This window comes from Melopsittacus undulatus, chromosome 3, assembly GCF_012275295.1.
Source record: "Melopsittacus undulatus isolate bMelUnd1 chromosome 3, bMelUnd1.mat.Z, whole genome shotgun sequence".
In the NCBI taxonomy this organism is placed as follows: domain Eukaryota; kingdom Metazoa; phylum Chordata; class Aves; order Psittaciformes; family Psittaculidae; genus Melopsittacus; species Melopsittacus undulatus.
The window spans coordinates 40,198,939-40,226,854 of NC_047529.1; the positions used below are offsets into that span (position 1 = coordinate 40,198,939).

At 35.8% G+C, this 27,916-nt stretch overlaps 1 protein-coding gene across 7 annotated transcripts in view; it reads left to right on the top strand.

Annotated features, from left to right (window-relative positions):
• Positions 1–27,599, top strand: part of PHF3 (PHD finger protein 3) — a 53,038-nt gene extending 25,439 nt beyond the window's left edge. For 6 of the 7 annotated variants that reach the window (XM_034061081.1, XM_034061082.1, XM_034061083.1 and 3 more), the window contains 12 exons: positions 8,811–9,132; positions 10,346–10,523; positions 12,189–12,339; positions 12,453–12,609; positions 13,602–13,718; positions 15,680–15,811; positions 16,235–16,367; positions 16,825–17,020; positions 18,384–18,531; positions 20,339–20,428; positions 21,668–21,863; positions 23,261–27,599. In XM_034061081.1, coding sequence (XP_033916972.1) covers positions 8,811–9,132; positions 10,346–10,523; positions 12,189–12,339; positions 12,453–12,609; positions 13,602–13,718; positions 15,680–15,811; positions 16,235–16,367; positions 16,825–17,020; positions 18,384–18,531; positions 20,339–20,428; positions 21,668–21,863; positions 23,261–25,437 — 3,997 coding nt within the window. In that variant the 3' untranslated portion in view covers positions 25,438–27,599. Of the gene's footprint in view, positions 1–8,556; positions 8,697–8,810; positions 9,133–10,345; positions 10,524–12,188; positions 12,340–12,452; positions 12,610–13,601; positions 13,719–15,679; positions 15,812–16,234; positions 16,368–16,824; positions 17,021–18,383; positions 18,532–20,338; positions 20,429–21,667; positions 21,864–23,260 lie in introns of those variants that run through there. The other variant, XM_031052752.2, reaches the window with a different exon arrangement.
• The last annotated feature ends 317 nt before the right edge of the window (positions 27,600–27,916 follow it).

A 27,916-nucleotide genomic window follows, 5' to 3' on the forward strand; every position in this document is an offset into this window, starting at 1 on the left:
ATCATCTCGTGTATTGCCACAATGGTAGAAGTACATAGCCTGTATTTCAGTGAATTGTTTACATTCAGAAAGGCTGCTTCATGACATGGAAGTGTTTATGTGGATATTTTTAAAGCAAAATATGCTTATTTGGGGTTTAAACAGCTTTCTTAATGTCAGTCTTGTTTTTTTGTTTGATGTTTTTTTGTTGTTTTGTTGTTCTTGTTTGATTTGTTTTTAATGTCTGTTACAAAATTGCTGGCAACCAGCAGTTTCAGGAGAAAAGGAACAGATTTGCTAAATGTAAAAATATACAGAATTTCTGTATATAGAATGTAACTGAGACACACTAGTAGAAGTGAGGAAGCTTGCAGTATTGAGCCTTGTGCTTAATAATAGAAGAGTTAAGACTGCCATTCCAGCACTTTTTACTATCACTATTCTAAAAAATGTTTTGTTTACGTTATTTTTTATTTTGTAGCTGTATGCTGCAAATAAAAACTCAAACCTTTCGGATTCATTTGGTGACATTAAGATACAAAAGGAACTAAAACTCATATCTCAAGTGCTTAGCATTTTGTATGTGTTTAATTATTGATGCACGAACAAGAAAACTTTTTTAGTATGGTGCAATAGAAAAAAAAATCTTAACATGAATTTCACTCTTATCCCTTGGAAAAACATCAAAACTCACAATATTGAGTGTATTGATAAGGAGTTTTCATTTGCTTTGTGGATTGCTTTTCAAGGAATTTTTGTTTCCCTTTTCTAACAGCCTGGCTGGTCAGTCTGTTTCCTGTATGGTGGTTTTTTTTATTCTTTTATTTGCTCATTGCATAGGAGAAGAGGAGAAAGTGCGAGACACAAATGCTGTCAAATGACAGTAAGTTCAACAAATGTCAAAGCCAGAGCTAAGATCTGAAACATTTGTGATTTTTGTCCTGCTTTATGGTTATTTGAACTTCAGAGATTTTAGCAGTGCTCTGGTACAGATGACCAGAAAAAGAAGTTGAACTGAAGTTGCAACCTCAAGTTGGGATATAATGTGCATAGGAGTTTTCTAGTACATCATGTTAATGTAACACATTTAGAATTCAGGCTGCAAATTACTTGTCACTGGAACTTTTTTGTATTCACTACAAAAAATGAAAAACCAGTAGCTTGTGAATGTTAATAGTGAGCTAGGAAAATTGATTTGGGTTGAAGATGTGGAGATGTGTTGGAGAGGGTTTCATCAGCTTTGTTTGTGTACAGGATTACCAAAGGGGGATGCTTACATAGGTCTGTCACAGCCCCAGAGTAAACTTATTGTGTCTGCTGGAAGAGTTAAAGTGTGTTTATGTTGCATTGCAGATGCAATGGATTTGGCTGTAAAAGGAGAAATCCTTTATAACAAATGTGACTTGCGTGATCAAAAGAAGTTCACAAGATAGAACATGTCTTGATTTTTAAGAGGCAATATATTTTTTTCTTTTCCATTTAATAATTGCATTCTTTGGCACATGAGCTTTGAACAATGGCTGTTTGTTTTCTACTTGTCTTGATGCTTATAAGCTGGAATCAACGTAACAGGGGGTTTTTTGTATCTTCATTACCCAGAGTGGGTAAGCAATGCTTGGCTTTAGAACTGTTTCAGCCTGTGGGCTTGATGTGTGTTAATTCCCCTTCAGAGATTTACCCTTATAATATAACACAAAAGTAATTTTACTTTTATGTGAAAACTAAACCATTTTTTTTTTTTCTGGGCAAGTCGGATAACTATGGTGTAGCTTTGTACTTAGTAATTTTCAGCATATCTGAAAGCGGGTTTTTTGTTTGCTTTTGTTCCAGTGCGAAGTTTGAATTATTGTTACTCATTATAGTATTGCTTTCAATTTCTTTGACTTTGCCATTGTATCATATTGCTGTTAGATGTTTTCTCATCAGCTAATATAAATCATACATCTAGATTTTCATTCATCTATAGATGAAATGTGTATTGATATGCATATCACATATATGCTGAAGTTACTACCTCAACTTCTTGATGAGTTCATGCAATGCTGAAAAGAATAAGTTTTATCACAAACAGTAATTATTTTTCTGAAAACAAATTGAAGGTGTTTAAAGACATTTGAAGAAAAAAACAATTTTATTTCTTGACAGAACTAAGTGAAGGTCATAGCTCTGCCGTCACTGAATAATCTACTAATGTAAGATTTCTTCTTATATGCCTTATATGTTCCCTATTGCAAATTTCTCCAGTTTTCACCATATATGTTCGAGTTATCTACAGACTGGAGAGCTGAACTCATTTCTTTCTTGTACACATAGACAAAGCCTAATATTTTGCAGATTGTCTCCCTTGTCTTCACCAAGTCTTGATCAATGGAAGACGTTCCACCAAATTCCAATTAATAATTCATTGTACCTAACTTGAGGTACTCTGTTTCTAAGCAAATTTTCTAAAAAGCCTTGTGTCACGAGGAAAGTTTATATCTTTAATTTGTTGCTGGTGACTTCTGCTTTTGATTTCTATAATTCTAGTGTTTTGTGTTTGGGTTTTTTTGTTTGTTTTGTTTTTTGTTGTTTTTTTTTAATAGGGTATGAGAGTTTGAGCATTCTCTTTTATTGTTTTTTTTTGGGGGGGGGAGTTGTTTGTTGTTTGTGTTTTCCTGTTTGTCTTTGTTTTGCTGTTGCTTGAGATTTGATCATGCAGTTTTTGTGGTTGTACGCAAACTGGCCTTCTCAGAGCTCGCAGAAAAATTAAGTGATGCAGGACCAGAGTTTTACTCAGCTTTAATATAGAGGAAAAGTTAGTAATACTGTAGAAGGCAGTTTACTGGAAAATGCAGGAGTTGATTTAGCAAAGACTCAGTATTCCTGATCTCTTGCATATGCATAGCCACTAAAAAGTTTCCGCAGAGCTGTCATAGAGAAAATTACTTTGTCTGATGGGTGAAGTTAGAAAAGAAACTTCAAAACTGCTTTTCCTCTTGTAAAATCGTTGGGGCATTTATTTTTTCAAAGTAGTGCTCATACTTCAGTAAACTATTTTGGAATCAAGCAATCATGTAATTTTTATAGCCAGTACAAAAGAGAATGGCTAAGGAAGGAGATTAATGCTCCAGACTTATAACCACCCTTAAATTAAGTGTGCATATTTTTTAAGGGTGGGTGCATATAGAAGCAACTGAATCATTGTTGTGACAACACTTCAGAAGAAACAGTCATTAGAATAATTGTGATGCCTCAGTTCTGGTACATCTTCATTGAATAGTATATTTTATACTGCACATTATGCAATATATCATCAGTTTACAGTCATGGATGATGCCTGTAATTTCTGCCTCTGTTACTGCTTTTTTTCCACTGTGAAAGCCTTGCAACATTAAAAGCTATCAACCGTGTCCACCCACAGCCGTAGAAAAATTCTATGACCGTATAAACAAAATTGCATTGTAATGTATAATTAGTGAATGGAAGGACTCAACTGTGTTTTGTGTTTACAGCTGTGTCATTTTATTAGTAGATTTTTATAAAGATTATATTACTGGGCAGCAGTACAGGTAGGATTATTATTAATGCCATTAGGGATTCAAGGAAATGGATAGCATGAGTTGTCTAAAATGCATAGATTGATATATCAATATATATGTATATATGCAGTTAGAGAATGTACGATCCTGATCCTGCAATTTGCATTATGTGTGTAGAATCCTGTGATAGTAGAGCTTCCTTAAAGATTTTTTTTTTTTTAAATATGGATTTGTTATTAATGTTAGGAGATGTACCATTTTTGTCAGGGTTTTGGAAAGTTCTGTGATTTTGGTTTTCTTGTTATTGGGCATGTTTCATGCATTTACCTTTACTTCAAAGAGCAGAGGATTGCTTGTCTCCCTGTTTGCTTTTTGGAGAGGTTAATTTAACATAAAAAACTAAAGTTATGTTTTCGCAGAAAAAAGAAACTTACATAAAAGATGGGCTATTGGAAATTAATATTTTAAAAATGTTCGCAGTGTATTTTTCCTATGCTGCAAATTTTGTGCAGACATATGCTGATAGTGTTTCTTTGAAGATAGGTTATTCTTGTTAGATCAAAACCTGATAGCTCTTGTCACCTGTGTAAGACCTATACATGAGCAGTTTCTCTTTGTTTTTTGTACATAGGGAATGCAGTTTTTTGTTTTGGCGCTTTTTTTTTGGCAAACACTCGTTTCACTTCAGCTGTGAATCAAGCTTATGCTGCTTCACTGATGTGAACCATATATGCTACTAAAGCTGTTACTAATATCTTACTACTAGTAATGTCTATATTAGCTGAAGAAATAATTCCATGTTGTATCTCTGCTTTAACGGTGACTAGCATCAGTGCAGCTGAGATGCAGTTGTAATGTTAATACAACTTTACAATAGATGTTATGGAAGATAGATGAACAGTGCCATTAATCGGGGAGAAAATGCAGGCGTGAGACATGCCTTCAATATTTAAGTTCTTTAAAAGTGTGTGAACAGTAGTTTTACTCCTCCTAGGTGTGTTTTTTTTCTAGGGTGTCATTTTGAATAACTTGGATTGATTTTTTTTTTTTTGAGATTGGAGTCCTCTTACAGTGTTTTCCCTAAGCATTGACCTACAAATGCAAAGGACTAAAGAGAAGCAATTCTTTCTGAAATAAATTATTTCTTACATTATCTTAGAATGCCCACACTGAACTATTCTGACAGCTTCCAATTTATTTCATTCATAATTATAGCTTTACAATGAACACCTGTTTTATTAATACAATGGTTTCTGCCCATTTTAATTGTAAAATCTTATTTCATAGTAATGGATATCTCTAGAAACTTGCTTTTGAAACATAAATGGAATGGTTTTTACATACATGTAATTTCCATATATTTAAAACGTGGCCTCTATATTTTTAAGATAAATCATCCAAGCATGAGTTTTTTTGTCTAAGAGATGAATTTACTTTGATACAAATAAAACACCAAACAGAATCGTGCAATCCTAAGAGAGGCTGTGGAGAACTTGTATTATTTATCTCTTTTTATGTATCATCCATTACTTTCTAATTTTAAGGTACATCTTTTCATGCTAATGCATGGACTACCAAGAGGATTCTTTAAAGAAATTAAACAGTAACATGTTGTATGCGAAGGTCCCAGTGTACTATTGTACTCTTTGCTGTCACTTGTCAGCTATTTTAAATTTTTTTCTTAAAGTCTGGTTTTATATTCAAGTCCAGTGAAAACAATTCTGTTATTTAACATGGCGTGATTTAACATTTTAAAGGACATTTTTCTTTCTCTTTCAGCTTTACATCTTCCAATCCAGCCTTACAACATGGGTAAAACTCCTGCACTTCAAACTTGAAGCAATCTGCAATCAGAAACTTTGGTGTTTTCATAGTCCAAGATATCAGAACCTCTTCAGTCACAACTTTGACAGCTGTGCAAGAGGACATCCTTGATACTTCAAGCCAGGCTTCAGTTTCTCTTGACTTCCCTTTTTAGTATTTAAACATTGCCCATTACCCAATTATAATTGCTGTTACAAATCATAATTGTGTTTTTTGTGCAGTTACATGAAACAGATAAAAATGTAAAAGTGGCCTTATGGTAAAAAGGATTATTTACATTACTGATATCAAAATCGGTGTGTTCTCTACTGTCCTCAGAAGTTGTAGTCTTTCAGTTGACTAGTGTGAAAATATAAGTAGAAATAGTGAATATTTTAGGCAGACAGCACTGGTATTCCTATTACCATTCAAGCAAGACAATTGTAAACACTGCATTCTGTTTTATAGTACAGGCTTCATGGACATTTCCAGATTCTCTTTGTAGTCCTAGCTTCTGAATCCTGAATTCTGAAGTTTTATTGTGTGTGTTTAAATACAGTGTAATTGAAACCTTATTGTGAAGACTGGAATGAAGGCAAATGGGTATTCCATCTCAGTAGTTTGCCTAAGATGGCTTGAATGACATCTGTCTGTCTTGGTGTGTGTTCTTAGTGAAAAATGATCTTTCCTGAGCTGAGTTTATTACGGGGGGGGGGTTCCTTTTTTTTTTTTTTTTTGCTTTCTTTTTTTGATAGACCTGAAAATAAAGATATAAGACTGGATGCCTATCCTGGTGCTTTAATTATATCATACACTATCCCTGTTGCCCACGTACTATGTGTGAGCTAAGCTGAAAAATTACATGTGCTGTCAATTTAAAGTTGAAGATGTGCAGCATCTTGTGTCTCTGCAGTTAATCTCTTTAATGCAAATTTAGTCTGTTTTCTAAATATTAATGAAAATCTTGTTTTGGTTGCTAAATGTTGCAGTCTAGCTTTCTCATTTAAAAAATAGTCTCCAATGCTTGAGTTTCCAACTGGGGAAAAATATATACATTTTAAATAAAAATCCAGGTAGCAGTTGTGGCTTCAAGACGGTGTATTCTTGGTTTACTTTTATTTTTGACGGAAAGTCGTTCATTCATTGGTACACCAAAATACACTTTAAGCAAGAAGCACTTTACGCTTTGATTTTTACTTCAGCTCTGCAGAAATTCCTTTGGATTTTTTGTAGCCATTTTCAGTGTTTCCAAAGCTTTACTAGTAATACAAGATACATCTTATGTAACACTTCCTTGCAATTGTGAAGTAGGCACTCATGCTGTATTTTCTGTCATCGCATGTTTGGCTCCATGTTCACAGAAAGGAGCAGTCATCTTTGTGCTGAAGTCCCATTGCTTCTCTCTTGTTTTCCTGTGGTGTTTATGGATACTATGGTATTACTCTGGTAAAACCATTGGAAGCAGTTGTTCCCTAATGTTACCTTTCTTTTAAATTCACTTTGCTGGAACATGAATCTGAAAATATTGAGATACTGACAAAACATGAAGGAAGCTCTGCCTTCCTAATTGAAGATGCTAAGTAGATGGAAGTTTATGGTTTGCTAGTGATAAGTAATACCACAAATGTACTTGAAGCTCAGGGGAAAAAAAAAAAAAAGAAAAAATGATAAAATAGTTTGTGAAGAAAATGACTGAAACCTTCTCCTTCACATCTAGCAAGCAGCATCACAGGCTAGTGAAGCTGGAAATGACTTTGTTCTCAAGCTGCTTGAGTTTTAAAACTTCTCAGACTCATTTTGCATCAAAAGATTATTTATTTCAGCAGAATTTAATCCTAATTTATTTTGGGTAAGCAAGAACACTATAACCACAACATTCTGTTCTCATTTCAAACATCTGCTGTTAGTAAGAATTTTCATCTCTTGAGTTATCAGTATTTCTTGACTACAATACTTGCATCAAACCATCTGGAGTGTTCATTTGCGGTTCTGGACAAAGAAAGTTCCTCTAAGCCCCTCTTGTAGTATTTATATGGTTTTGCAGAGTAGGTAAGTCAGCAGAGGGCAGATTCTAGCCTGAATAGGAACATACATAAATTAGGAATCATTTTCCTTAGACTCATCTTACGATGGATTAAAGGCACAGGGTTTGCAGGTTAGTGTATGTAGCTTCTGGCATATATTGCTGAAACAACCAGCATTTTATGAATTACTGTTTTAAGTATAAAACAGAAGCAAACCCAGAGATACAAAAGGGAAAAGAGAATGAGTGGACAGTGCAAGAGATCTTCCTAGGTCATTTGAAATCAGGTCTCTAGTTAATGGTACCAGTTTATTATAAGAAAAGATTGTAAAAAAGATCATTGCTACCATGTAAGTGTCCTGGAATCGCTTTATTGAGGGGTTTATCCTATGTGACTTTGAAATTTCACATCCCTCCCAAATTGTTCCACTGACAATTGTACCTATCAGTGCAAGTAGGTACTAGTGGTACCTAAGGAAGTTTTCAAAATGCTTCCACAAAATAATCAAATTATGGCTTTATTTTAGGCCAAGTGATCTTTACTTTGAAAATACTATCTGTACCTAAAGTTACTTTTACTATTAAAGTAATGAAGGACTTGAAGTACCTCTGAGAGGAAGGGTGTCCTTTGGTGTTTGAAACATCCTTTAAATAACTGTTAGCTCTGAATAACATAGCAACACAAAAGTGGCATGTACCTTGTTTAAAAGAAACCAGTCACTGCAAGCTAGACAGATACAGTTGAAGGCTCCTGGTTCCATATTCACCAGTAAAGAGAATAAAAAGGAATTTTCTGTAAGTATTTAGGGTTATAGTCTATTTAGGGTATAATAGTCTAAGGAATGTGATGTTAAAATAGCAACTAGTTTAGAATAGCTTGATGTTGCTGTGTTTGTCATGTTTGTCGGAATGCGTATATATCTTACTGATATGGAAGACTGCAGTAGGTATGATGCAGTGGGTAGGATGGTGATCATATTTGAATGAAAGAAAGGGTAATAGGAACTTGGAAGAAACTTTCCAAACCTTTTGAACACAAGTTTACTGGTTTGGAGAGTTTAGGTGTGTGTTTGGTTTTCAGTTTTTGTTTTCGTGGGTTTTGTGTTTTGTTGTTGTGGTTGGGTTTTTTGGTGCTTTGTTGTTGGATTTTTTTTTTCCTTAATTCAGTCAGGAATTCTATTTTTTTATTTAATAGTATGAAAAATCCTGTTGGTAGGATTTGGGGGCAGGTTACAAAAAAACTTAAGGAGGTTATGATAGTCTCTTGGACTACTGCAAAAGGCAGAACAGCTTAAAAAGTATTTATCAGGAATTCTGTGCCATGTCGTAAGGCTGGAGATGGATGTAAAGCTACAAAGAAAATCCCTTTCCAGGTAAGAACAAATTGTTGAGATGCACAAATCAAAACAAGTATGGTACGTTCTACTCTAATGGCTGTTATCTTCTTTGGAGTCTGTATGCTGACTTATCTCTTCTTTTGTTTCCAGGTTTATGGTAGGCTGTGGAAGATGTGATGATTGGTTTCATGGTGATTGTGTTGGACTGAGCCTTTCTCAAGCACAGCAGATGGGTGAAGAAGATAAAGAATATGTGTGTGTGAAATGCTGTGCTGAAGAAGACAAAAAAATTGAGTGTTTGGATCAAAGTGTACCAGATAGTCAAGTGAAAACTGAAATCCACAGAGAAGAAAGTCAGTGTGAAAAACTGGGGATGTCGAAGCAAACACCTGCTTGTAATCTGAACATAACAACTGAAAAAACAAAGCAAATGGAGGACACTGGGAAGCACAAAGTCAAAATCTTCAGACGGGTGTGTCTTATTTAATGCTTAAGATGCTTTTAATTATTGGGGCTAGAAGGAATTTCCTCCTAACCCCCTGCTATTTAAAATACCACATTTCAAACATTTTTGTGAATCTTAATTGCAGACTTACTATTTTCAGAGTTACTTCATTTTCTAACTGGTTTGACTTTTTTTTTAATGGCAGTGATAAATTCCTTTGATACTGAGCAGGGTTATGTGCACATCATATGCATGTGTGTATATATACCTATACATACTGCTGTATATAGAAAAGGTGAAGAACTTAATTTTTTCTTCAGATTTGTAAGCACTTCTACAGGATGTCTGTCAATTTGCTGTATGATATAAACTGCAGTTCTTTTAAATATCTGTAAAGCAAGTCAAGCACTGACACAGGCTGCCCTAAGAAGCTGTTGGCTGTCCTATCCCTGGAAGTGTGCAAGGCCGGGTTGGATGGGCCTTTGAGCAACCTGGTCTAGTGGAAGGTGTCCCTGCCTATGGCATAGAGGCTGGAAGTTGTCCCTGCCTATGGCATAGAGGCTGGAACTAGATGATCTCTAAGGTTCTTTAGAACACAAACCATTCTATGATTCTGGGAATATGAAGACAGTATTTTAGTTTGGCTGTTTCAAGTTTGGTTTATATGCAGAAGAAATTGCCTAACATTTTAATTGGGGCCTTTTTACATTCTCTGTGTCTCATATTAGACGAACAATAATTTGCAAGAGCAGTGAGATGGTTTCTGTTACAATTCTTTGGAGGGTTTCAGTATATAACATATTCCTCATAACTTAATCCAGTAAGCCTTTTTATCTTTATTTTTGAGTAGTAGTGTAATTCAGACACGTAAGTATTGTGTTTAATTTTGGTTTATGTCTGCTTTCTAAACATAAGTGACTTCCTGTAGATACGTGGTTAAGGGACGTTCATTCGTATCCCTGATCTTTTAAAATAACTGAAAATATAATGGTTTTCAACATGGAGTTTAACTGCAAATTCCTTGTGATGTGTTTTCAGCCAGTATTTCAAAGGGGTGGTTAAGCAATACTTTGCAGTAATTTGGGATATTCAGTAACCTTTTAGAAAATACTATACATACATCCAGGGAATTTATTGTATGTTATGAATTATACTTAAAATGTGCGAAATGTGTGGTAATTACATAGTTGTTCATTGTAGCATTTAGTAGCACACTAACATGTGTAAATGTTTACTTCAGGAATCTGGTGATGGGAAGAACTTGACAGAGTCCAGAGACTCAGATATGAAAAAAGGGCAACACATTCCTGCTCGAAAAGGATCACAAACTGGTGTAGTTCCTCGGCGGTCCCCTGAAGACAAAAGTGAAAAAATAAGTAAAGAATCCCTTAGTGTGGTGGAAAGGTCCACAAAATCAGGTAGTGAGGTTTGGTGATGTACTCCATGCTCTAATTCACATACGTGTACAGTGAAAGATAATGACTTTTCTTTAGTATCAATTTTTCAAGTGCAAATAGTGTGAAGGGAAATGAATCTGCAGCATCTATGAAATAATTCTTCTAAAATATGTTGCTTGAACTAGGAGATGACAGATTTTATGATTACAATTTCAGACTATAAAAATCTTTTTTAAACAGGAGAGGTTTGGCAGTCTCATTTAGGACAGTTATTATTAGTTATAAAATTATTAATCAGCACATTTGTCTTAATCTCTTAACTGCTTTGAATTAGGCTTATAGTGGAATTGTTTATTGCTAATCTTGCCCATAGCCTCCCTGTTGCAGGACTGTGTTTTCAGAGGGCTGGAATTTTGCGAAAACATTGCTGGCATGTGGAGGTTTTCCATTTTCCATGCCCCCCTCAGGCTATTAGTTTTAGTCCAGCTCCTCCTCTTGAGGAGAAGATAAGCACAAAAATGTATTGAGCAAATAAAGCATTGTTACAGCTGCTTTAATAAACAAGCCTATTATCTGAAGACTTTAAGTCACAGTGCAGAATGGCAAACAGTGATCTCGGGTCAGTACAACCTTGCTGGCAAGGAGGGGAAAATCAGTAATTTTGATAGGGATCATAGTCAAAATAATGAGACTTAATGATCCAACCACACAGTCTGCCCAACAGAAAAGAAAATCTGTCTTTATTAACTACTGGAAAACACAGTTCATTTGCATCTGGTATTAATACATTTTAAGTTGTACTCAGTGGCTGAAACTAATGATGAAGAAATAGGGATTTTTTACCATCAAACACATAAGCTAGATATTTATCAAGTCTTCAATTTATTTAAGTTTTCAGAGTAGAAAGTAAATAATATTATTTCCCATTGCTTTCATAAATAAAAAGCTACTGCTTTGTATTAATGACATTCACAGGCGAAGACAAACAAGCTTTCAGTTTACATTCTGAAAATTTAAGTTTGAAGGAATTTGGGTTTTTTGCTTTAAAGGTTTTAATTTGATTTGAATTTTTCATTATTCAGTTATTTGTGACACAGATCGTATAATGGCCTTGTTTAAGAATGTCTGTTACCTGAATCAGAAGCTGAGATTATTGTAATTGAAATAATTCTGATGGCTAACAGATGCAGAAATGCTAAATTTAATGAAAAATGCTATCTTAATGTAAAGTTTATGATGCTTGTAATACGTGCTTTCCAGATATTATTTCTCAGTATACTCATTTAAAAATTAATGTATGCTATTACAGAAATTCAGAGTCAAAATTCCCAAGTAAGATCAAGCTAATGAGCACTGGTCATCTTGGTTCAGTGTAGAAGGAAATACTTTAGTCAAAGAGGGAAAGTCCTGTTTGTTTCTTTTAAAGAAGTTTCTTTTGGATTAATCTAATTAAAACAATATCCAAATAAAAAGAGAAAACAAAACAACCAAAGAAACAGAGCACCAAAACAAACAAACAAAGCCCCAAACAAACAAAACGACTAACTGACCTTCCTATGAGTCCATTCCTTTTCCTTGAAGGTCACTTCTTAGCAGTTTAAAAAGAAAACTTCATGACGTCCAGCAGCAGTAAAGGTCTATATCAGTGGCTTGAGTAGCTTACAGTTTTTAACTGTGTTTTGGTAGGTGTTCATGAGAAACAAGAAATTAAGAAAAAGAAAAATGAGAAAGGATCCTTTAGTGCAACACACCTGCCAGCTGTGCCAGCTTCCAAACCTTCTGCTGATCAGATAAGACAAAGTGTCAAGCAGTCTCTTAAGGAAATTCTGATGAAAAGGTAAAGATATATATAATTAAAATATTAAATTACATTTTCAATTATTTCAGAAGTCAGAGAAAAAAAATTATTTGGAAGCATTTGGTAATTTTTGCCATTGTGTTCTCTCACAGATTGACAGACTCCAGTTTAAAGATTCCTGAGGAGAGAGCAGCAAAAGTTGCCACAAGGATTGAAAGAGAGCTGTTTTCTTTTTTTCGGGACACTGATTCAAAGTACAAGAACAAATACAGAAGTTTAATGTTCAATCTAAAAGATCCAAAAAATAATGTGCGTATTATTTGTCTGTTGTGCTTTACATAAATCCTTTATTTGCTGTAGATTAAAGTCTCCTATGTAGATACATTATTAATCCTTTCAGAGTTTATCTTGTTTGGTTTTGTTTTTTTTAACTTTCCTGGTCTCTTTGATGTTGTTTGCCTTGTGCACAGTGTTCCTTGTGTTATTTTTCACCTGTTCCTCATAATTAATTCTTCAATTCCTTGCTCTGAGAGTACTTATGATGGTATTTCAACATGTAGTAAATACAGCTTGCCTAATGTGTTTCTCTTTACCTCTGATCTGTTGTCTTGGTGTCCCTATCTCCCTCCTTCTCCCCCACCCCCAACCTTTGCTGCTTACTGCACGCAGTTTTGTTTCTGTCCTGTTGTCTCACTGCTTTTTAATACCCACATTTCTCAAGTTTGATCTTTTGCTCTCTTTTCTGCTTTCTTAGAGCCCATTATTCAGTATCGTGCTTAATCAACTTACGTCTTTTGTCCTTTTATCAATTATTCTGATCGTGTTGCTTTGTCTGCAATATTATTGCAGTTAGCCAGCTGTGTGATCAGGATAAATTCTGTCACTGGCTTCTCTTTGCTTGTGCTGCTAAACTATTTGGGGGTGGTTTACCCCTGGAATTTGGTTCGTTCAAAAGGCAAAGACATCATCTTAGTACTAACTTCTTTCTGCTGTGTAATACAAGGGAGTTACTGCTGCCATGGGCATAAACTTACCTTCTTTTTTGGAACAGTAGTTAATTAAGTGTCTGATCATTAATGTGTATAATGTAGATACAATCTGTTATGTAGAATAAATGGAACTCTGGAACTGGGCTTTTATGTTGTAAAATCTAGTACAGCTTCCTGTAGTGCAAGATAATTACGAAACCACAGTACCCATATAGCTGTAAGAGTATGTTGTTTGTTGTTTCTCTGCTTCATTCCCAGCTGCAAGCTGTTTCTGTCTTGATAGCAAAAGTGAAGCTTTTCTTCTTTCTCTAGATATTATTTAAGAAAGTATTGAAAGGAGAGGTTACTCCTGACCATCTAATAAAAATGAGCCCAGAAGAACTGGCTTCCAAGGAACTTGCTGCTTGGAGACAAAGAGAAAACAGACACGTAAGATTTGTCAACTTATATTGTTTACTTCACTGCTTAAGCATATCTAACTTCTACATACACTTAATGTGCAAACAGAAAGAACAGAATCTATGTTGCACAAAGAAACTCTGACAAATCAGGAAGATCTCTATAATTTATTTAGTGTTCAAAACCCAAAGGGTTTGTTTGAACAGAAGTAAAAAGAAGTATAGTAAATTCCTGAAAAGGGGAAACTGTGTGTTTTCCTTTGCTGTGCAACTTTGTTGCTTGTTCTTCCTGTCTTCTGTCTCAGGTGTGAAGGCTTCTTTGTCATTATTTCCAATAAGATTTTAAAGGTCTAGCTGGAGCTTTAGAGACATCAGTTTCTTAAAAACGGATATTTCTTTGGACAAATTAAACAGAACTGTTGTTTGCAATTTACATACTGATGGAGCATGACAGGTCACTTGCCAAGAAGCAGACCTGAAGCTGGAAATCTGATCTGCCACTGTGAAAAGAGTTCAAAGGGGAAAAAAACCCACTCACACCCCCAACCCAAAAACCATCCAACAAAATGAGCAACGACCCCTACACACAAAAAAGGACCCAAACAAGTTTAAAAAACAATCCCCCCAAAAAATCAAAACAAAATAAAAATCCCAAACAAAAAATACGCCATCAAAAAGTTCCCAACAAAGTTTGCTAGGTTAGTTTGGGCATTACTTTTCTTGAAACAGGAAGTCACACTATATCTATAGCTGTGTTAACAGCTCAGAAGGACTAACAGGAATATGAGGAGCTATTTTATTTTTATAGAACATCATTTTTTCTTAGTACCCTATTTATTGTGCAGTTAATCCAATTATAGTTAATTTCAGCTGCTCAGAAATGCCTGTTTTTTAGCATCAAGTTTTCTAGCTTACAAAATCTGGATTTGTGTTAGCAAAATCTTTCGATATTTGTATGTTGCTTTGTAGAACTGATAAGCACAAAATTTGAGTAGCGTTAACTGGCATGCATTTTGGTTTTCTCATCTTCTGTAGTATATCTTTATTACATTTACTTTTATAAACATTAACAAAATACTAAAACCAGACCACACAAAACAGTATTCTGCTGCTGTGAGGAATAGCTTCAAAACATAAGTGTATGCTGCTTGAAAATCGCTGAAGGGTCATAAATACTTCAGAGAAATACTTCAAAATTTCTAGAGGTTGAAATGGAATATGGTGTGTGAAACAAATAACAGTGTACCATTTGATGGTATTTTTCATTTTATTTAAGCAAGTCTTTGAGACTGCTACATACTGATGTCTTTTGAAGTTTCCCTAGCATGTTCTAGAGTAACTGTAAGTGTTTGGCAGACAGATAAAACAGTCATAGAATGTTGTTTCCTTGTAAAACCAGGCTTAAAATACTGGGGACTCCCAAAACAAACTGTTTTTGGTTTAGATAGAACTGTTCTTCAAGAAACAATTTTATAAACAATGGCTTATGTTTCATTTTTTGCAACAGAGCAAAGCAGCATTACTGGTCGGAATTAGCATATTCATTACCTTATGAATATTTTGAAATGCTTGGTTTTTTTCAAGGCAGAGTGTTAGCTTTGTGTACTAAAAAATGAGCCATTAAAAATTACACAAATCTGTGTGTCCTACATTGTCCCTACTATTATGGGAATAGAGTTGATGTGTTTTTTCTTCAGCTATTGTAAATTCAGAATTGCCCATCTTTAATTTTAGTCTCAAAAGTCTGCTTTATGATGTGGTTAAATACATGACCAATAAGGACTTGCTGCACTGTAGTTCGGCTTAAAATGGCTGCTTGTGCATCTGCTTTATGAAACTATTTGAAAATTGCAAAGTAAGGATATCTTCTTTTTTCCGTATGTGGTTTCCTAATTGTAATCCTATTTTTTGTTGTTATATATGTGGTATATATGTGGTATTCCAAATTTTATTGTATAGAATTAAATACATGTAACTTCTTGGTTTTTACAGACAATAGAAATGATCGAGAAAGAACAGAGGGAAGTTGAAAGAAGACCTATCACAAAAATTACTCACAAAGGAGAAATAGAAATTGAAAGTGAAACACCAATGAAAGAACAAGAGGAAGCCATGGAAATTCAGGTAGAAAAGAAAACATGGCAACAAAGTGTATTAAATTCATAGATAATATGGTTGTAAACTGGTCTGTGTATGATTTTGTTCTTTAGATCCGTGATTATATGCTAGATCTGATTTGAGTTTTATTTTTCTTTTATCCTTACTTACTTTCACCTCCAGGCCTGGTGGTTTTGTGTCCATCACTATGGTGAATACTGGCAATACTAGAAAATATTTTTTATCTTATCTAAAAAATATTTAGGAATACTAATTCATTCTTTTAACAGATCTATAGATTTTGGAATAACCTTTTAGGCTATAGAGCTGAAGGGAGAGTTTTATGTCTGAAGAGAAGAAAATGCCATAAAATATTTAAGCAATGTGAAGAGTAATACTAGGATTATTAACAGAGGAAAAAAAGCTAACAGAAATGTGTTTAACTTCTAGGAACCTCATACGAAGTTGTTTGAGAAGTCAGAGGAAGCTGAAAAAGATAAGGATATAAATGAATCTGCATCTCCAGACACCACAAGTCAACATAAAAATCATCTCTTTGATCTTAACTGCAAAATCTGCATAGGTAATTTTGAAAGCATGTCAAAATAAATACGTCATGCTTGTGTAATGCTTTTCAGTCAGAAATCTCGTTGTACCTTGGGGATGTAAATAAATGCCTTTTTTTTCACTAGTTTGCTGACAAAGATGTAGAAGAAGTGTTTTACTTCATAATTTATGAAAGGGACTATTAAAATGACAAGCTATGGGCATAAACTTGTCTTCTACTGAAAAAAAAAACTCTGGAGAAGAAAATCTCTATAATGGGTGTACATACCGTTTTTAATTCCTCTTAATCATATCACATTAGTGCAATATTTATGTATAATACTGTATAAATGTGTTTAAAATTTATCTTGGATTATGCTGTCCCACTTCAATGCCAGTTGTAGTGGTTTTGGTGCGTCTTCCATGTCTTTGAAGAAAATCCTCTTCTGTTTCTTCAGTAAAAATTAAAAAGCGTTACATTTCTTTCCCTGTAGGACGAATGGCACCACCTACCGATGATCCTTCTGCAAAAAAAGTGAAAGTGTCTGTTGGAGTTGCATGGAAGCAATCAGACAATGAAGCAGAGAGCATTGCAGATGCACTTTCTTCAACATCAAGTATTTTAGCTTCTGAATTACTAGAAGATGATAAGCAAGACTCATCAAAGTCATCATTCACACCTCTCCCAAAGTAAGATAAAATGTAGAAACAGTATTTTTAAATGAAAGACATTGTTAATCTTATTAAGCTGTTATGACTAAGGCCAGTTTTTTAATGACATTTCAGTAATCCATTTGTGTACTTGAACTTGTACACCTCTGTTTAGGAATGGGATTTTCTTCTGAAGTAAGTGATGCTATGCATTTATATAAATAATACTTCATATATTGTTGTGATTATAAACTTTTTATTGGCACGTTGTCTTTTGGGGAAAAGTAAGCTACCTTATGTTTTATGGTGCAAAAAAATCTAAAAGGGTGCATGAGTTCATATTAAAAAGTCAGGATATAGATTTCATATTTTGCTGTTACGGAACATTGAATGTACAGTTCTGCATTTGAATGGCTGTGTGTGTTTATATATATAAAGCTAGGGGATTTTGAGATTTCTCTGAACAGAGCATTTATATTGATAAATCAGGCTAGTTTCAAATCCTAAAGCAATGTTTTTCTAGAAATGTCAGTTAACAGCAGCTTGTTTGATGTTTTGCCATTTTTTCTGCCAATTCTGTCTTCATTTTCTTCCACACTCTATTCTGCTACCTGCTAAATATGAAATTTCATTTTATGAGGCTGTTTTTTTTTTCTGGTTTGAGGGAAGGTTTTCTAGGAAAACATTGACTCCCAGTTATTTATAATTGACCAGAGTTTGTGCTGAAATTCTTCCTTTCTCAGGACAGTGTGATTGATCCCTTACTGAGGACAGTGGACTTCTGAATAACTTGCAGAAGTTACTTTGAACAAAAGTTAAGATCTTGCTGAAGATTCAGAGAAGCAATTTCTAGTGTAGACAGAAAGAAATGTGCTGTGTTACTGTAACAGCACAGCTGGTACTGCTAGTGGCTAGCTTAAACCACTAATAGTGTACCTAGGATATTTTGATATTTAGGAGGAGGCAATCACAGAAGCTGTGGAAGTAACGCATGGGGTGAGAAGAGGTGAGGAAACAGCTTGTTGGGCAAGGTTGGGGAAGGGGAATGCAGGTATACAGGTCATGGACAGACAATATTGCAACAAAATGGGGGAGCTAGGAAAGCAGGGTTGAGGGTAAGCCAGCAAGCAGTATGTTGTTTTCTGTTCGTTCTTAAAAGGTACGTTAGTAAACTAACGTGCTGCTTATCTGATTGTCCTTCTTGTAACTTGTTTCTGCTCCACTGGAAGATGAGAAATATGGTTGTATGCCTATCTCTTTTCATTGACCTTCAAGTATGCTTAACAGAAAAAAAAATTCTTAATGGCACATCATTTCTTCTGGAAAGAAAAATGCTGATTTATATTATCTTGTGGGTTGTATCATGTTGTAAACAAAGTGATTTTTGTTTGTCTTTTTTTAGATCAGAAACACCTGGTACTGTGGAATGTGAAAGCCTCTTTCTGGCACGCCTGAATTTCATTTGGAAGGGTTTTATCAATATGCCTTCAGTGGCCAAGTTTGTCATTAAGGCTTATCCAGTTTCTGGCTCTTTTGAATATTTAACAGAGGTATTTATATTTACTGCAAAGAATGAACAGTGAATTTAGTAACTTCAACAACCTGTTTACATTTTAGGCTAATAATAGTATCGTAATGAAATGCAGTGAAGCATTGTCATTGTACTGACTAAAGTATTTGTGGGAGGACATAGGTTAGGGTATGAATTTATAGGTAAAATATTTTTCAGTTTGTCCTACATGGACCCCAGGGCTCATCAGTATTCAAGCTCTTTGTATTTTCCTTGCATCTCACTGTAAAATGTTTTTTGAGGTAGAGCATCTGTATTTCAAGAGCTGGTTTTCTAAAAGTTGAACTTTTTTTTTGTTTATTATGGAGGGTCTTCTGTAGCATAAAGTAACAGGGAAGACAGGACAAAATTGCTGCTGAAATAACCACCTTGGTGGCATCCCTTTTCTGAATTAGAGGCAAGAAAATTGTAGCTCAGTTTTGAATTCAAAGCAATAAGCAATTCAATACCAATTCTTTGTAAGAAAAGTGTCTCCTGGTGTTTCATGTTGGCAGTGTGAGAAGTCTTTTCATCTTCTACAACAGAAACCTGTGTAAGAGGGTTTAATTTTTAAAATTTTGCCTGTCTGGAGGCAATTCTGGTCATAACTTTCCATTGTGAGACTAAATTGTCCCTGTAACAAAAAAAAAAAAGAAATTAATCTATGTAGTGTCTTTCAATGTCTGAGAGACGGGAAGAGAATGCAACTGCTTGTAATAGTTGTATTATTAAAATAGTTGTATTTATGTCAGACACTGAAGAGAGCTCTTAAGGCTCAGTGTTACTTCTTGCCAGTGACAGAGGATGCGTCAGCTTTCTAATGAAATGGTTTTCTGTTAATACGATTGTCTTTGCCATAAACCTTCAGTGAAGTGGGCCTATGGGGGTGCTGGTGAGGGACTCTTCATTAGGGACTGTAGTGAGAGGACAAGGGGTTGAAACTTCAACAGCAGAGGTTTAGATTGGATATAAGGAAGAAATTCTTTACTGTTAGGGTGATGAGGCACTGGAATGGGTTGGCCAGGGTGGTTCTGAATGCTCTATCCCTGGCAGTGTTCAAGGCCAGGTTGGATGAAGCCTTGGGTCATACAGTTTAGTGTGAGGTGTTCCTGCCCATGGCAGGGGGGTTGGAACTAGATGATCTTAAGGTCTTTTCCAACCCTAACTATTCTATGATTCTAAGTGCAGGAGATGCAGTACCCTTTAATATTGAAGGACTGTTTTACAAACGTGATGTACTTTTCAAAACTCATCTGCTATATTAAAAATAATAAATAGTATATTTTTCCTGAAGTGTTCCTAAATGACGTGAAAGCCTGGTTTTATTGCTTATGTATAGTGAACTCAGACATATCCCAGGAGAAATGTATGTCTATATGTACACACATGTCTAGGTTATTTTTTCCCCTTATGATTAAGATTTTGAAAGTTTATTATTTACATAGGTGTGGGCTTGTCATAGCAGTTTGATCTTGTGGACTGTACAGATAAATTGAGTGTTTCTGAGCACACTACACTTGTTTGCAGTTAATGTTAGTGAAATAAATAATTTTGGAAAAGTATATATGAACAGTATTGAATGGTAACTGATTTAGTACGAATCAGTGACTTTGCACTAAAAATCTTCATTTAAATATACCAAAGTTAAATCAATTTGCTTCTACTTTTGTAATTTTTACTGAGATTTTAAAATTATAATTTGAGAACTGAAAGAATTAAATATGTTTTGACTATATGAACATATACTGGATGAAGGATTTACCACAATTTGTGTGCTGGATTCAGATTTCTCTTGTCCTTTCTCACAGGATTTACCTGATAGTATTCAAGTAGGTGGTAGGATATCTCCTCACACTGTCTGGGAGTATGTAGAAAAAATCAAAGCTTCGGGGACCAAGGTAAGAATTTTACATATTAGAAGGCTTGTGGTTTAACATACATCATATTTGCCCTCAAGATCTTGGTCTTTTTCCCTGGGACATTTGCAAAGTACATGATACTTCAAGGACTGATGGTTAACTGGATGGATGTCAGCTGGTAGTGTTTATTTTCTCACTATCTAACCTTAACCTTTCAACTGCTGTTTGAGAATCCTTGTATTCCTTTGAGACAGGAACTCATCACGAATGATTGGACACCTTGTCTCAACTCTTACCCATTTGGTTTGGTATTGTTACAGTGCGCAAAACCATCTCAGTGGGTCTCTGTGGAACTTGTCCCACTGTGTGCAGCTTGTCCTTGTGCTGGGGAGCCCAAAACTAGATGGTATTCTCCAGATACGCTCTCACAAGAGCTGCATAGACAGAAAGAATCATTTCCCTTGGCCCCATGGCTGCTTTGATTCTGTCTGGCAGCATGCAGTTGACATTCTTGGTGTGGACACATTGCTGGTTTATACAGCTTGTCTACTAGCAGCATCCACACATGCCCTTTTATACCAAGCTGCTTTCAAGCCAGTCAGTCCCCCAGCCTCTCCTGGTGCATGGGGTTACTCCATCTCAAGGCACAAGGTTTTGTTTACCCTTGCTGACCATGTCAAAGGTCAGCCCAATTCCTGAGCCTGCTGAGTCCCCTCTGAATGGCAGTCAGCCCTTCAGCATATCAGCCACTGCCCATGATAAGGTCCCATGTCAGTTTTGAAGGATGTCTGCTGTGCCATCTTCCAGCTTAATTAAGCTATTAAATAGCATCAGCCCCAGCATCAACTTCTGAGCTGGGTTATAGTTCTGGGATCTGAACACTAGTCTTCTCCTAGTGTTAATTGGTATCTTGACACAGTAAGAGTACAAAATAAAGCTGTCTGATAATGTTAGGAGTGGGAGAGATACAATTAAGTAGAAGCTGACATTCCATCATAAAACTTGGTGTTTACCTGGCTGATAAAATGTTGGCTTTTTTGTGTCATATGCTGTAATTCTTTTTGTTACACTAAATGCTTTTTATTTGTTTTCTTCAGTTTTCCTTAGTTGTTTTTGGCCCTGTTTCTGCTGCTTCTGTCTCCTCTGTTTTCTGCTTTTTTGGGGAGGCCTTTTTCCACCTCTGAACTGTGCTTTTAAATAAAGAGCAGTTACCAAACCAGTTAAAATATCATAGAAAATTGCATATGACCACCTTTTTCTCTCTCTTTTTGTATACAGGAGATCTGTGTAGTTCGCTTTACCCCAGTAACTGAAGAGGATCAGATATCCTATGCGTTACTGTTTGCCTATTTCAGCAGTAGAAAGCGCTACGGTGTAGCAGCTAATAACATGAAGCAGGTGAAAGATTTGTACCTCATACCTTTAGGTTCCTCAGATAAAGTCCCACATCATCTTGTGCCTTTTGATGGGCCTGGTAAGTACAGCTTGGAATTTGGAACTTTATTATCATAATGCTACTTAACGAGGTAAACAACAGAACTATAAGAGAAATTAAATTTTAAAATGCCACCTGTTCTGTTCAAACATGTCTTGAGTTTTCCATTGTATTATATTAGGTTCCATGAAAAAGCATTAATTTCCCATTGTAAGATTATTCTGATACTTTATTGTTGTCAAAAAATTTTCTGTGCATAACTTTGTTTCATGTTTACTGTATTCTTGTTTAACCAATGTGACTTTGTAAGTTACAGTCCCAGTAAATTCAGTAATGCAAGTGAACTAAGGCAGTAGTCATACTGAGTTCCAAATTGATACTGTGACTTTAAAATAACATTTTTCATTATTTGAAAGGTACTAATTCCTTTTTTCTCGAGTGTCCCAACCTTCCTAAAAAGTAAAAATAAATTTAAAAAGCAGATGGGCAAGGAAGGAAAGATCCTGAAGTGGCTCTCACTTGTTCTGCTTGCACCCAACTTATTTTGTATCAGTTTACATTTCTTATAAAAATTTGTGTTTGATATTTGTCTTCTGAGATAGGTAGGGCTGGAACAAAGAGAGGATGAGGGACAAGAGATAACAGCCTCAAGCTGCAGTTGGGAAGGCTTAGATTGGATATTAGGAAAAATCTCTTCACAGAGAGGGTGCTCAGGCACTGGAACAGACTGTCCAGGGGCAGTGGTGGAATCACCATCCCTGGAAGTGTTCAAAAAATGTACAGATGAGGCCTTTAGTGACATGGTTTAGTGGTGGACTTGGCAGTCCTCAGGTAAAGGTTGGACTTGATGATCTTAAAGGTCTTTTCCAACCTAGCCAATTCTATGATTCTTTTGTGCAAGAAGTTAAATTATACAGAATAAAATACATAGCGAAGAGATGGCTAATAGTATACCTTGAAACGCAGTGCCTTCCTGGAATGAGGGAAGCATTTTGGGAAGTCACTCTTGGTAAATCGGAGAAGTATTTCTAACGCAAATTGACGAGGAGATACCGTGGTTGCAAGTGTGCTCTTTACATTTTTTTTCTTTTTTTTTGCCTCTTGTGCTTTGCTACCACTGTTACCAGACTATAGCCTTGTTAGACTAGAATGGTGTTTAACTTCTGTGTTTTTTCTTATGTGATTAGATTTCCTATGTAACTGTCTCATATTCTGTATTTGGAAGTTATAATGGGCAATATAATACTTAAAGCAATTTTAAGTTACAGTGTTTGAAGTCATAACTTTTATTTTGGAAATGTATTTTTTATTGTTTGGTGTGTTTTAATCTTAAAATGAATACTTCCTATAATGTATTATAAGAGTATGGGGTTATTTTGTTAAAATGGTTGCCTTAACGTAAGGAGATGATAAATTGCTGTTGCAATTTTGTACAGGGATTGAAATACATCGACCAAATTTATTACTGGGATTGATAATTCGCCAGAAAATGAAGAGGCAGATTACTGCTGTTGCAAGTGTGACTAATAGTTTTGCTGATGAAGCTTCTGAAAGTACCTTGAGTAACTTGCCACCAGAGAAGAAAAGCAAGCCAAACAAACCTGAAGTCTCTCATCACGAGTTGACAATAGAAGAAGAAGAGGAAAATGATTTTTTTAATTCCTTCACAACTGTGCTACACAAGCAGAGAAATAAACCTCAGCAATCTGCTACAGAAGACATTCCAGCCGTTACTGAACCATTGGTGGAAAGTATCAAACATGAACTGCCAAAGCCTCTCAGATTTCTTCCTGGAGTCCTGGTTGGGTGGGAAAATCAGCCTTCTACTCTGGAGCTAGCAAACAAACCGTTGCCAGTGGATGATATTCTTCAAAGCCTGTTGGGTACTACAGGGCAGGTATATGAGCACAGCAAGTCAGAAACAAGTACCAGTGAAGATATACCATTATTAAATGAACAGCCAACCTTAAAAGAAGAAAACATGGATGTTACTGATGTAACTACTGAAGTTAGTGAAGCAAAGACTGGTTTGGATGATCTACAAGAAGCCACTGACACTGCTGTAACTGTGGATGCAGCAGCTGTAGGGACCTCAAGTTCTGCAAGAAGTGCTGGATCTTTGATAGGACTGAGTCTTAAGGGAAAGCCTCCAGATGTCTCCACAGAAGCATTTTTAGCAAATTTATCTGCTCATTCACAGAATAAGGAAACTGAGGAAAGTAAGGAAAATGACCCAAAGCAGCAGTTAACCGACAAGGATAATAATGTTGCACAGGAAGTTAGGACCACAAATTCCATCTTTTCTTCCTCATCAAATGCAGGGAAAAAGCCTAGTGAGAGCAATGTTAATATAGGCACTGCTGAAGGTACCACTTCTAATGCCTCTAAATCATCGCCATTTATTAATCTTAAGAGAGACCCACGACAGGCAGCTGGACGGAGCCAGCAGGCTAATGCTTCAGAAAACAAGGAAGGAGATGTTAGCAGAAATGAAGACAGACAGAATGCTTCAGGAAGTGATCAAACAGAACCAGAGAATAAGCAGTCTTCTGGAGAAGTGGGTGTAAACCTGTATCAAAGCGATGCACAAAGCAGTGAGACACAGTACAGTTCAACTGCAGCAAAAGCAGATAACACAGTTACATCACAAGCGGAAGATGCCAAACACTTACAGGAGGATGCAATGATGCAAAACATTGAAACTCTAAATTCATTTAGAAGAGGACCAGCAGCAACTTCATCTCATTTTGAAACCGAAAACTCTTCTCGTTCTGAATTTATTTCCAATGTTCCAAGCCCTATTGCAAGTGCTAGCTTCTCATCTGTTAGACCTCCACAGCAGAATTTTCAGCATCCTAAATCTAATCCACCTGGATTTCAGTTTCAGGCTCCTGCACCTCATAACTTCCCTCCACAAAACAACCCTATGTTTGGATTTCCTCCTCATTTACCACATCCACTTCTTCCTCCTCCTGGCTTTGGCTTTCCTCAAAATCCTATGATGCCATGGCCAGTAGGTCATTTATCAGGTCAGCCACCACACTATGCCGGACCCATTGCACAAGGGCTACCAGTGGCTCACAAACAATCAAGATTTATGGGGCCAGAAAATTTTTTTCAGAGCAAAGACAGTAGGAGACCAGAAAGACGCCACAGTGATCCTTGGGGCAGACAGGAACAGCATCTGGAGAGAGGGTTCAGTAGAAGCAAAAATGATCAACATAGACAAAGATTTTACAGTGATTCCCATCACCAAAAGAAAGACAGACATGAAAAAGAGTGGAACAATGAAAAATACTGGGAGCAAGATTCTGAAAGAAATAGACGCAGAGACAGAAACCAGGAAAAAGAGAGAGATAGGAAGAGTAGGGAGGAAGGCCAGAGAGACAAAGAAAGATTGCGATCTCCACACAGTGATAGGGCTGCTGATGGAAAAAGCCCCAGAGAGACTAGAAATCCAGAAAAAAAGACAGAGAAGCCTAAAAGTGAAGAACAGCCTCATGAAAAAGATAAGGAGAGGGAGAAAAGCAAAGAGAAGCATAGAGAACGAGACAGTGAAAAGAACAGAGAGAGACATAGGGACCACAATGACAGAAGTAAAAGCAAAAGGTAAAAAGATGCAGGCAGTCTTTTAGAATTTTATTTAAGTAAACTGTTCAGAATAATGTCGTAAAACTTTGTATAAAACAAAAGAAAAAGCCTGCTAGGATTGTGCCATCTTTTTTATTCTGTGTTGGTGTTTTGCAGAAACAAGTCTGTGTTTTGGTACCACTTGATGTACCAATACTCATCCTTTTTTTCATTATACCAACTATTGCTAGAAGTAGGAGTTTAATATTTTTAAAAATTTTACATTGCTGTATATTCAAAATTTTAAAGATTTCTTTTATTAATATGCAATAAAGGCTTAGAAGTTTTCTTAGCTGATGAAGTTGGCTTTAGTCAAGTCTGCAATATAGTTGCTGCCTTTGGTAATTTGTGCTCTCTTCTGTTTTAAGATGCTTGGATAATTTTAAAGGTGAATTTCATACAGTAACCTTTTTAAATTGCACTGTTTTTAAAGACTGTAGCAGAGCCTCAGAATTCACACACCTTACAACAAAATTGAACATGCTTGGTGGTGTAAAGAGTTTTTGAATTATTTGGTAGTACAATAAAACAATTCAAGTATATTTCATTAGTTTTTCAAGTATTTCCTAAGCATCTGAAGCAGTTTGTGACCAGAAATTGGAAGGCTGAGCTGCTCGAATGTTATTGCTTTAAACGGCACTCATTTTAATAAGAAATCATTTTTAACCTGAACTCTTAAAAACATGATTTGTAGTAGTAAATTCATTTCTCCCAGAAATTCCCATGCTTCAAAAACTTGAATACTTAAGCTTGTACATTACGTTGTGTTTTGCTATCCTTTTTACTGTAAAATGTAAATATTTTAAGGGATATTTTGATTCTAAAATGATAAAACTTTCTCACATGCTGTGTGTGTTTGATTTCGTAGGTGTGAAACTGTAGGCTGAATGAATACAGCAGGCTGAGTTACAGAGTGCCACATTTGTTGTATGCTTCATGGCTTGGTCATTTCAAATTTTGGGGGGCAAATGGAGGGGGAAGAAGGGCAGAATGTTTATTGTGCCATTGGGACTTCTAGTAAATTGATATTTTGCAGTGACTGCTATCTACTGATGCAAGCTAAAAAGCCAGAAAAGATGCAAACCTGAAGACAAGCTAAGATGTCCTGCTCTTACACTTCTTAAAATACACTGGTCATTTTGTTGAGTCTGTCAGAAACAACAGAAATATTCCAACATATAAAGGAAAACCTATTTGTTGTTCTGGTTTTCAGTGTTTTGTTTTTTATTTTACTTTGAGTACATCACTTTATGTGCTGATGAAGCATTTGCACTTTGCTGTAGAAAAACCTCTTCTTTCCAGAAAGGTCTTTCCAGTTTAACAGCATACTAATGGTTAGTTTTAATTACAAATGAATTTTAAGGTAAAATTCCATTTGGATACCTTGCAGGTAGTTTCATTGTCAAACTGACTAAAATGAAAAATCTTGCACGGAATAAAGGGGGTGGTAGAGTGTTATTAGGTAATGTTTCTTAGACTAATAGTTGAGAAGATGCATAAAGAAACATCCTCAGTTTTTGGAAACTAGAAACAGCATTACGCTTTTATAGCGTAATAACATTATGTGATTAAATTAGTCTTTTCCAAATTTATTCCGTGGTCTGTATAGCAGTAGTGCCATTGAATATATCTGACAGTATTATGCATGTGTTGTTTAAATATTTACATCAGAGTTTTTTAGGCATAGAATCGCATCAAAGCATTGTTTTGATTTTTAGAGGAAATTTTAAAATTGGTAGCTCTGTTTGTAAAGGTTTTCTTTTAACCTCTTCCAGTGTAGTCTATTCCTGATCCACTGGTGATCCATTTCTCATATTCACATTCATTTACGCTTCAAAAATAAATTGGGAGCAGTGAAAATTAACTGTCCGTACAGAAGGGATGGGAATGCTTTCTAACAGAACTACCAGAAATAGTTTGTTTGGAAAGAATATGTAAATGTTTTCCAGGTTTGCCAAGTGCTTTGCTATCTGCCTTGTGTATGTAGAATCCAAAAAGAGCTACAGTAAAGCACCTTTTGAGAGAGAGTTTTGTTAAGAGTTTAAATTAACAAGCAGCAACAATTTCCAGGATTTCGTCCTAGAATCTGAGTTGTTGTAATAGGAATAAATCCCATTACTACAGGAATAAAGGATTTTGTCTTCAGTCACCCTCTTTCCAACACTCATATTAGCTGGAGGTGGTCTGATTACTGGTTTTACACTGAATCACTGCTCAGACCACAGAAAATAGAGTGTGCTGATGAGGAACTGGCAGTACACCAGGAGCACCAAAGAGAACAAGATAAACCCTGAATACATTCCCTTAGCACCAAGTGGCCATAAAAGGCCCTTCTAAGCGAAACTGAAAGAGGGGAAGAATCTGGGGGCACCTCAGATGCCAAGTGGGCTTCATGAGCTGCCTGCTGGGGAAAGGGGAAGGAGGTCTTTTGCATCAGGCTGGTCACTTTAGGGCTCAGAGCA